Source organism: Lynx canadensis, chromosome A3, assembly GCF_007474595.2.
Source record: "Lynx canadensis isolate LIC74 chromosome A3, mLynCan4.pri.v2, whole genome shotgun sequence".
NCBI classification, from domain to species: domain Eukaryota; kingdom Metazoa; phylum Chordata; class Mammalia; order Carnivora; family Felidae; genus Lynx; species Lynx canadensis.
Window position 1 is genome coordinate 46327851 of NC_044305.1, and position 11010 is coordinate 46338860.

The 11010-nt window shown below is 54.3% G+C and overlaps 1 protein-coding gene across 1 annotated transcript; it reads left to right on the top strand.

Moving 5' to 3' along the window:
- The first annotated feature begins 615 nt into the window (after window positions 1-615).
- On the top strand, window positions 616-9359 carry PAX1 (paired box 1). Its single transcript, XM_030309014.1, has 5 exons — window positions 616-868; window positions 1316-1945; window positions 3526-3668; window positions 4193-4415; window positions 9268-9359. The coding sequence occupies exons 1-5, from the start codon at window positions 616-618 to the stop codon at window positions 9357-9359; spliced, it is 1341 nt and encodes a 446-aa protein (XP_030164874.1).
- Window positions 9360-11010: the final 1651 nt, after the last annotated feature.

The window sequence follows — 11010 nt, forward strand, 5'->3', positions numbered from 1 at the left end:
CCCCCGCAAGCACTGAGCACCACGCTGAGCACTCACCACGACGCACCCATGCCTGGAACTTGGGCACTGGCACCACTCTTTCCGGGCCCCTTTCCCAGGGGAAAGAGGAGGTAGAGGCAGCCATACACCAACGACCTTCCTAGGATCAACTCATCCTCTGATATCCTAGCTGCAATGTTGGTGGAAGTGACAATAAAACTAAACCCAAAACTAGTTCTACGACTAATGCTAGCACTAATAAATAGTCACCAATTTGAAATGACTACCCCCACAATTCTCGAAACTGGAGGCGTAAGGGGCTTCGAGGGGAGTCAAGACCCTGGAAGGTCCCAGGCCCGGCTGGGGTTAGGACTTGTGTGTATGTGGTGTGTGTGTGTGTGTGTGTGTGTGTGTGTAGGGGGGATGGGTCCCGGAAGAGGGCCGAGGGGGGAGGAGGATAGGAGGAGGGGGGTAGAGTTTCAGGCCCGGGAGGGGGGCGCTGGGGTGCAGTGACGGGAACCAATGAGCTGCCAACTCGCGCGTCTCCGGCGTGACTGCCGAGATTGACGTGGAGGACACGTCAAATTGATCCCCGCACTCTGCAGCCTCCCGATCAGACGAATTTCTCCCAATCGGATGAAGTTCACTCTAGGCCTGGGGTCGCGGGCGTGGAGAGTGTCCTGGGAGCGCCCGGGGGAGGGCGGCTGCGCGCTCCTCGGCGGCGCACGGCGCATTTCCAGCCCGCGGCCCGTCCGCCGCGGCTCACGACTCGCGCGCGCCCTCCCTCTATGCCTCTCCCGCGGCGGCGGCGCCCGAGCTCTCCCGGACTGCGCCGGGCCCAGCCCCGGCCGCCTCGGCGCCAGACAGCTGGCTGGCCCGCGCGCTATGGGTAAGGGGCGGGAGGCAGGCAGGGCGCGGGCGGGCAGACGAGGCGGGTTGCGTCCCGGCGCCTCCCTTCCCTCTCTCCTGCACTCCCTGGGAGAGCAGGTCCCGGGTCCCGGAGAAGTCGCGTTCTTCGCACGCCCCCAACCCTCGGGGGTTGGGGGTGGGAGAGCTCGGCGTGTCGCAGGAGGGGATGTTCCAATTAGATGCGTGAAAAGTCGAGAAAGGGCTTACAGGGCTGAAGCGCGCGGCGTCCCCCTCCGCGGTCCCTACGCGGGTGCCCATTCCCGGAGCACGGACACAGTCCGTTTGCTCGCAGATTCTGAGGATCCGCCCGCCGGTCACTTTCAGAGACGCGCCTGGTGCGGCCCCTCGTCTGGTGTGGCCACCCTTCTTGGCTAACCCGCCGGTGTTTTCTCTCCCTCCCGTTTACTGTCGTCCGGCGCGTCCGCAGAGCAGACGTACGGCGAGGTGAACCAGCTGGGCGGCGTGTTCGTCAACGGCCGCCCCCTGCCCAACGCCATCCGCTTGCGCATCGTGGAGCTGGCGCAGCTGGGCATCCGACCCTGTGACATCAGCCGGCAGCTTCGCGTATCCCACGGCTGCGTGAGCAAGATCCTGGCGCGCTACAACGAGACAGGGTCCATCCTGCCCGGGGCCATCGGGGGCAGCAAACCGCGTGTCACTACCCCCAACGTGGTCAAGCACATCCGGGACTACAAGCAGGGCGACCCTGGCATCTTTGCCTGGGAGATCCGCGACCGGCTGCTGGCCGACGGCGTTTGCGACAAATACAACGTGCCCTCTGTGAGCTCCATCAGCCGAATCCTGCGCAATAAGATTGGCAGCCTGGGTCAGCCGGGGCCTTACGAGGCGAGCAAGCAGCCGCCGCCGCAGCCGGCCCTGCCCTACAACCACATCTACCAATACCCCTACCCCAGCCCTGTGTCGCCCACGGGCGCCAAGATGGGCAGCCACCACGGGGTCCCGGGCTCAGCAAGCCACGTCAGCATTCCCCGTTCGTGGCCCTCGGCGCACTCGGTCAGCAATATCCTGGGCATCCGAACATTTATGGAGCAAACAGGTCAGTCTCAGCGACCCTCTGTTGCGTTCCTGGAAGGGGCAGAATTGGGAGATTGGGGGGTGGGGTGGCCTGGCGGGCATGCGGGTGAAGGATCACACTTGCCATCCTCCTCAGACCGGTTATGGCTCAAGGGAGGGTTCAGGGCTGGCCAGGGAGACTGAGGGTGTTGCGCCTTCTGTGGGAGTCCTCGGACATCTTGAACTTTTTATGACAAATATGGAAAGTATTTCTCAAATGGAAGAGCAATCGCCGACCACAAATTCAGAGGCCTGAAATTGCGCTTTTTCATTCTTGCAAAAAGTATGCAAACTCCTATCACCAGATCTAAGCTAAACAAACCACAGAGTCAATTCTGCGACCCTTTCTTATATCCCGATATTTTGGGTTCCCTTACTGTACCCTAGAGGGTTCTGTTCTTCTCAGGCCCAAAGGCTCTTTTGAGTAAAGGCCAAAGGGGGGTTGTCTAGCCGGTCTTGTCAAGTGGCCTAGATCTCCAGCAGGCCCAGTGGCCCTGTAGCTCCTGGAGCTGGGGTCTCCTTTACAAGAGCCCCAGGGCTGCAGCCGCGGGGGTCAGGGGAGAGCCACAAGGATTTGCTCGTTGCCTGCAATTATAACACAGCAAAGTGTTGCTCCTCATTCTCAACAGGAGTGGGAGGGAGTGGAAGGAGGGAGGGAGGTTTGGGGCAGTCATGGTTGGGGCTCAGGAAGCACTTGTGAGTCTCTTCACACTGTCCTCTTCTCCCAACAGCGGACCAGGGAATGGCGTGCTCTTAGGTGAGCAGACTCAGGAGGGGGGTAAAAAGCAAAACTCACCTCATCCCAAGGGAGAGGAGGGAGGGACAGCTGGAAGGAAACTGAAAGCTTAGCCCCAGATGCCTTGGGGTCCCTCCGAGGCCCAGCACAGCTTTGTTTCTCCCGATTCAAACCCAGCCTGGGCCACCTGCTAGGGCCAAAGCTCCCTTGGTAGGATCAGTGGGCGTTTGGCTGGGAGGTGACCTCATCAGGCTTGTGCTCAGATCTGGAGTCTTCTCTTGGTTCCCCATGCACACGAAGTGCTGGAGGAGCAGACATGCGTCTGAGAAGCATGTGGTGGCTGTGTTGTTGCCTCTTTTGGGAGATCCGGTAGGTCTCCGGAGGCAGTTCTGTGTCGCCTTCCAGACGCCTGTTCAGACTGAAGAATCCATATAATAGTCATGAGCCTGCTGTGGATGTGAACTTGGACCATTCCGGGTGCCATCTGTGGACAGCGGAAAGGCGCCTCGGCCGAGTGCGCCCAGCCCCTGCTTTACAGGCCGAGTACCCGCCAGAGACTTCCCATTTCGCGGCAAGCGGGTGGAAGTCTGGGAGGAGCGCGGAGCAGGCCGTTCTTCCCTATGCTCTGCTAGGAGTGAAAGCGAAACCCGGTGCCCAGCCGCCCCTCTGCCTCCGATCGCTTTCTGAGCTTTTGAGTATCTCAGGTGTTCCGGAGGACCCTCGGCCAAGTGCTTGTAGGCTTGTGTGGAAACGTCCCGGCCCGAGGGCCGCGCGTGTGCCCAGGGCAGATTGGGATGCCCCTTCTAATCCGTTCTGTGTCCCCGCAGGGGCCCTGGCTGGGAGCGAAGGTGCCGCCTACTCCCCCAAGATGGAAGACTGGGCCGGCGTGAACCGCACGGCCTTCCCGGCCACCCCTGGAGTGAATGGTCTCGAGAAACCTGCCTTGGACGCAGACATTAAATACACTCAGGTAGCCAAGCGGCGCGCGCCGGGGAAGGAGTTGTCTTTAACTGGGGAGTGGGAGGGTCGGAGGGTGGGGGCAGAAGAGAAAGGGAAGAGAACTCTTCCCCAGGCCGGCGAACGTGTTGGTGTGTCTGGCTACCCCACCGGCGAGAGTCTGCGCCACGGATTTCTCTCATTTTCTCAATCGCGCTAGTTTGGGGAGGCTGCCTGTCCAGGGGATTGCCTTGCCTTTTGCCAAGATACATTTATTTTAAAAAGCTGGAACCCGGAACACAGATGGTAGAGGGCTCCCTTCTAAATCTTGGGTGGTAAATACCATGACCCCCTAACCACTCACTATTATTTATAACAATTTACATGGACATCACTTTGCCAGAGTCCTTACTGGGAAAATTAGCAGCCAGGCTTACCGTGGGTATCCGAGGGGATAGCTGGGGGAAATGAGGATCCCCCCAGCTCAGTAATTGCGCCTGCGGGAGAATACGCGGGGACTGCCTGCTGCTGATGGTCTGTCCCTCTCGATCTTCACAGTCGGCCTCTGGCCTCTCTGCGGTAGGCGGTTTCCTCCCGGCCTGCGCCTACCCTGCCTCCAACCAGCACGGCGTGTACAGCGCACCGGCCGGCGGCTACCTCGCCCCCGGCCCGCCTTGGTCGCCCGCGCAGGGCCCCCCGCTGGCGCCCCCCGGGGCCGGCGTCACTGTGCACGGCGGGGAGCTGGCCGCAGCGATGACCTTCAAGCATCCCAGCCGGGAAGGTGAGGGGTGCTGGCAGGGAAAGGGTCGGATGAATGCCCCTAGGGTTAGGAAGGGTGTTGGAGTGTGGGCTGGGTCGTGGTGAGAGGGACGGAGAGAGAGGCAGAGAGAGAGAAGAGAGAGGAGAGCTGGAGTGGGTCCCAGGCATAAATCTTTACTAAACTTGTAGCTTCTTGGAGCAGATTGATTTTTAACAGGTGTGTATGGTGTATATGCTCTGTCCCTGGAAAGGCAGGTAGAGTTTGAAAGAGGCCTCAGGACTGTCTTTCCTGAATTGTAGGGAGAGAGAGGAAGAGGGTCAGGCTGGCAAACAGGACTCCTAGGTTCCAACCTTGTTTTGTGCCCTTGACCAAGTTATTGTTCCTTTCTGGCTCTCAATTTTTCCATCTGTTGAAGGGTCCAGAAGCACCTTCAGGTTCACCTTTCTGTGGCTTGCAGAGCTTTGTGGACTACAGCTGGATTCTTCCAGGCACCACCTATTCCTTTTCTTTTTCCTTCCTTCTTCCTTTCCTCCTTTCCTTCCTTCCTTCCTTCCTTCCTTCCTTCCTTCCTTCCTTCCTTCCTTCCTTCTTTCCCCTGGTCTCTCTTTTCTCTTTTTCTCTTTTTCTTGGTTTCTCTGATTCATTTCCTTAAACACATGCTTTGGGAATGGAGAGAGCATTTCAATCATGTATCCCCAAGTCTAGACTCTTGAATTCTGTGTGATCTGGCATCCTTGTTTCTATGGGAAATGCAGCTGGAAATTCTCCTTCCTCTTCTCCCTCCATAAATCCACTCCGAGAAGTCCACTTAACAGATTTGAGGTATTTAATTGATGGTCAACAGCGAGGGGCATCTTCTTACACTGCCTTCTGGGTGCTATTTTTTCCTATAACTTGGGAAAAGCTCACCTGCTCTTGAGTCTCCTTTTCCTTGTTGGTGAACGGAAGGACTGGATATGCTAATTTCAAACCTTCCTGCATCTAGGTTCTCATCACCAGAATTTTGCAACTTCTACAACCCTAGAAAAGGAAGGAGTTCCCTTCCCAGCAGCGAAGGAGACTGAGCACAAACTTGGAGGGCAGTGTGGGGCAGAGGGATGTTCCAGATTACAAAGGGATCTTTACCGTCTGATCTGCCTCACACCTGCCAAGGCAGAAGTCCTTCTTTGTGATGTCCAGGCAAAAAACTGTATTTCCATGTAGTTTCAGTGAGATCAACAGCATGATCTGAAAGAGAGAGAAAAGATTAAGTGTCAACAGTAGCAGTCAAGTGGAGGAAAAAAAATTGCTGTTTCCACTTCTTTTAGAGCACAAACATGTTGGAGTATAAATTACAAAAACTGAGTATTAATATCCCTTTAAGCTTTATATGTAAGGGCAAATGGGGGTGGGGGGATCTCAGGATGATTGCTTTACTCAGGGTCTTGTTCTTGACCTCAGATCTTCCTGTTTTCTCAGCAGCTAGAGGTTATCTGCTAAATTAGAAATAGAAACAGAATTTTCTTCATTACACAAATCATTTAACGAGGCAGGTTCATTTGAAATAGAAAAGTATACCCACAAATTTAAATGATTTCCCCTGGGCTGATCTCAGGGAGAAGGAAGACTTCAGAAAAGGGACTCATACCTTCAGAATAATGCCTTTGGTTTGCTAACTAAACAAACTTTGTCCTGAGAAATTTCAAACTCTACATGAGAAACAAATTATGATGAGTAGGTAACAGTTCACAGGTAAAACATACAGTTCAGAATTCTAAACTAATTCTAGCTGACTGAGGGGGGATTCGTTGGTGGCTGATTTTCTTTAGAAGATACTTTTCTTTCAGAAATGCAGAGCCGTTGAATGACACTGGCATTCATGGCCCTTTTTTACCAGCATATTTGCTTTCTATTATGAAATATCCCACCCATTTTCAAAATCCACAGCAATAATTAGCTACCTTAGTTACTAATACCTTAATTTCCTGACCCCCATAGTTCTTTAGAGATCTAGGTAAAGAATCATTGAATAAATCAGGCTCATCATCGAAAACGATTTCTCAAGCTGGCATTTCAAGTGTTAGTGTTTGAACAGGAACATAAAAATAATGAGAATTACATGCCTACTTGGGGCATGGAGTTTCACCCTTTTTCTCACTGGCAGAAAAGTTGACTTCAAAGACCTCCACTTTCCCTCCTCCCTCCCCAACTGGTCTTTGAAAAATTACAAAGTAATAAGAATCACTGCCTTTAATTTCTCTAATCATTACTTAAATTATCTTCAAAGACACTTATCCCATAAGACAAGTTACTATCATTAATTATTGTTCAGTTTTGAAGAATAGTAGGAATTTTTTTCAGTAGCAATTTCTGTATGGAAAGCAACTGAATATCACGAATGCTCAGTAAAGAGCAAATACTTTTGGTCATCTAGTGCATACACGCACAACACACACAATACTGTATCTACTTATCTACACATACATATGTTTCAATGCATTCTCCAAATCGGGTGCAAATGGACATTAACTGTTACCAAATCAAATGTCAAATTACGCATTGCAACATATTAATTTTATCTTGGTAAAGGGTAGTGAAGCTGGGCTCCCTCTTATGTAAGTGAGAAAATATGATTTATGTTTTCCATCTGTGAAAAGAAAGTTTAATTCTTGGGGCCTGAGAGAATAAGAAAGTTCCGCCTCCTCTACATTTGGAGGGGACATGATATTCTGGGAATCTCAACACCCATCCACTTTCTTGTAATAGCCAGAGCAGGACCATCTCCACACACACCTTCCCTGCCTCCAGACAAGTGACAGAGGCCACCAGATGTTCGCTCAGGACAGCTAGTATTTATAATTTACAGTGTGTTTTCCGGAACCATCAAAATCTCGTGGTTCTAAAATCCCTCCCATAGTGTCTTTGGAAAGACTAAGGTTTTGAATATCGAATCTATAAGATACTGCTTTTCTCCAAGAAAATATGTTGTATTTGTCAAACATAACTTGAAGCTTCGTTCCAGTCATCTCTGCTTGGGATTAGCACCTGAAGCATTAATCCAGAAAGCAAACTTTGCCAGAGAGCCGCACAGGGTACAGGCGTTTGTGGGAGAGACCAGCAGCGGCCAGCCCGCTTTCCTTTGACCTGGCCTGGAGACCCCTTCCCAGATCCCTCCTGTGTCCGCCCCAACCAAGGTCCCAGTGGCCCTGCAATCACAGTCCCAGTATTTTGAAAACGCTTGTCCCCATTCCTGCCCACTAAGATTAGATGAGCATGCAGGGCACCTAAGGCCGTTCAAGCCTCCCAGGCCTTCCCTATGCAGCCACTCACGTTGCCCTGGGCCCTGCGTGTGGGAAAGCAGGGGAGGAAAGGTCCTGTGGTAAGGGCCTGGTGTGGACAGAACTAAAAACTCAGCTGCAGGAGTCACCCCACTAGGCTGGGGTGGAATCTATCTCTGGGCTCCTGGATGCTAACTTTTTACCAGTTCATTTTCTCGCTTATGTCTAAGGCAACCGGCCCAAAGCTGAGAAACCTCCTCCTCCTCTGATGTTTTCTAAACAGGTCCTCACCTTGAAGCGATCGCACAGAGTGGAAAGCGAGGGAAAGCGAGTGTCGCTGGCTGAGCGGACACAACTGTGTTTAGGAAAGAGCTGAGAGTCGAGGGAGAGCAGACTGATCACTGTGTCCTGAAAAGGTCTTCAGATAGCTTCAAAACCTCTGCGAAACCAGATGTGCGTGTGTGTGTGTGTGTGTGTGTGTGTGAGAGAGAGAGAGAGAGAGAGACCCCGTCCCTCCAACAGGGTCATCCGGCCCAGCTCCGCGCAGCCACGGCAAGCGGCACTTGGGACTGGGGTGTGGGCAGCTGCAGGGGAAAGTGTTCCCCCTCATCCCAAAGTGAGGCGCTTTGAGCTACCCCTTAAAAAAAGCACTTGCAAGGGGGGTGGGGGAAAGAAAGTTGAAAATGGCAGCCTTTAGGTATAAACAATTTGTGCCTCCAGCAGGAAGAGCTGAGCGGCCGGGGGCTGGGAAAGGAGAAACAGAGGTTGCGCAATCGTGCCGTCACTTTGCTGGTTTCCAGCGGCAGCGCTTGGGCCCCTTCCCAAAACCCGAAATAATAGAGCAACACGCAGAATGCCGTCTGATCTGGCAAATCCACTGTCACTTAATCCGGAGGCCCGTAGGCCCCGGGGGCATGCTATTTCCGCAGTGGGGGATCGCAGCTGGGTCCCCAGGCCGCAGGGCAGAACGAAGACGGCCTCCCACTTAAAGCACGGCCGCCTCCTGTGTGGTAGGGATCCAAGCGGCCGCAGGCCGTCCACTAGGGGCGGCTTTGGTGACCCGCTTTCCACTAGGTTGCCCCCTGCGCACCGCGAACGCCCCAAGTAGCTTGAGGGACAGCGGACCTGACCCGCTGGGAGCTCCCCCCACCCCGCCCCCCACGACTTGCGCGCGTGGCTGGTGTCTGGTGGCCATTGGAGGAGGGGCGCACGGGTCTCAGCTCCGTGTTTCCTTCCCTGCGGTCTTGGAGCTGAGAACCTCTCCTCGCCCCGGGGTGCACGACTAGGCCGGGCAGCCCCGAGCCCATCGTCTCCTTTATCGAGAGCGTGCGGGGCAAACGCAAGTGCACCCGGGCCGCGGTCAGGGAGCGTTTGCAAAACGGCAAAGTCTGTGCCCTGGAGTGGCTCCCTTAAGGGGATCTGGAAGGGTGGGCGCGCTAGAGCGCGCGTGGGGCCCATGGAGAGTGCAGGTCCCTGCTTCCTTCTTCCAACACCCTAAAGTGTCGACCCCGGATCCTCGCGCTGTCACCCGAATTTGCGGAGGTCCCGGGCCTCCAGGTATCTCGCTCTGCGCCGCGCCAACCAGTGACCCGATGTCCCTGTGCTTCCTCTCGCAGTGGCCGATCGGAAGCCTCCCAGCCCCGGCGGCAAGGCCCCAGACGGCCTGAGTGGCTTACACGGACTGCCCATCCCGGCCTCGACCTCCTAGGGGCAGCGCTTCCCTGAGCCCGGAGCAAGCAGCGGACCCGCGGGCGGACCGGGGCGCGCAGCTCGGCCTTGCAGTCCCGGCGACGCGCGCAGGACCCTGGACACACCGAGGAGGTGCCGGGAGCCGGCCTGCTGGGGGCCCGCCCCATTGGCCCCCAGATCTCGCCCTGCCCACCGGCCCGGCGGCTACATTTCCTTTGCTGCCCAGGAGTTTTAGGCTTTTCTGAACTTTGGCTTTAGACTGTGGCACCCTCTTCCGGATCCTTGCGCCTACGTGGCCTCCCTCCCCTGCCAGCCTCAAGTGTCCTTTCATACCTCTCCTGAGGTTGTTCGGCACCCCTCCCCCTCCCTCTTCCCTTCCCTCCTCCCGCTTCCCTTCCCCTCTCCCCCTGGAATCAGTCCCGTCCCTTCGGTCTTTGTTTCCTCTCTCCCTTTGTTTCCCCTCTCCTTCCCACCCAGTCTTCTTTCCTTCCTCACGTTTCCCTGCCTCCCTTTTGTCCTCTTAGTTTTTTCTCCCCTCTGTTTTCCCTGCTTCCCTCTCTCCATCCGTTTCTGCACCACTGTGCCCTCTTTCCTGTGCTCCTCTCCCCCTTGTCTCCTCAGCGTCTTTTACGGTGACTCCATTTCTTTTCATTTCTTTTCATTCCTGACCTACACCCCTTCGCAGGTGAGCCCCAGACTGGACTCCTCAACAGTCCTCCTGGGCAGCTGGGACTTTTTAGTCTCCACCTCTTGGAGCTCCCCCAGCGCAAAGGGAAGGGTCCGGAACTTAGGAAATGGACAGAGAGGCCATAGCCTTTATTTTATATTTTAATATTAATGAACCCAAGCAAAACCCGGATGAACTGTCCTGTCCCCTCTCTCACCCCCAGGGTATTGTCTGATAATCTGTATTTTCTCTATGCCTACTGGCTGAACTTCTCTTTGCTTTCCCTGAGATGATGTGTCCCCAAAGGAGATTGGGGTACTAGTAGGGGGCACTGGGGCCATTGGCATTTTCTCTAGTTAGAAAACTGCGTGCCCTGGAGGTTCCCGTACCCACCCCTCCACACCTAACAGGAGGGAATCTGACACAATATAAATGCATCAGCACCCTTTCTGTTTTCAGGGGTCAGCACATTTGTTAATTTAAACCACAGACTGCTTCCGGGTACAAAGGTGCAATCTGGCTTCTGGTTTGCAAGGGGATGAGGGTCGGAAAACCCCAGAAAATGTCTCGTAGAGCTGGACGCAAGAGCTGTTAGCTGCTTCCAGGTTCAGGCGCACTGGTGGCGGGACCGTGGACACAAAACTGCAATTGTTGTAGTCCTTAAAATGTCATTGGTGACGGTGTGGCATCACCTGTAAAATGTGGCTGCCTTTAAATAAAAGAGAGCATCTGAAGGCCACTTTGTAAGGGTGAGCAAATCTGTGTCCAGTCTGCAGTGCTGTGTAGTCACCTGCTCTAGCCCCTCAATTTCCAGCATGAACACTATGAAGAATGAGTTATTTTACTGGTTTATTCATTAACACTCACATCCTGGGTTGGGCCGGAGGTGGAGGAGAAGGTGAAGGAGGAGCTTTCTCAAGGATTTGTCCCAGGAATGTCCAGGCAGAGAGGCACTATGCAGAAATCATGCTAAAATGAAGCTAATTCTTAGAGGAATAAAATG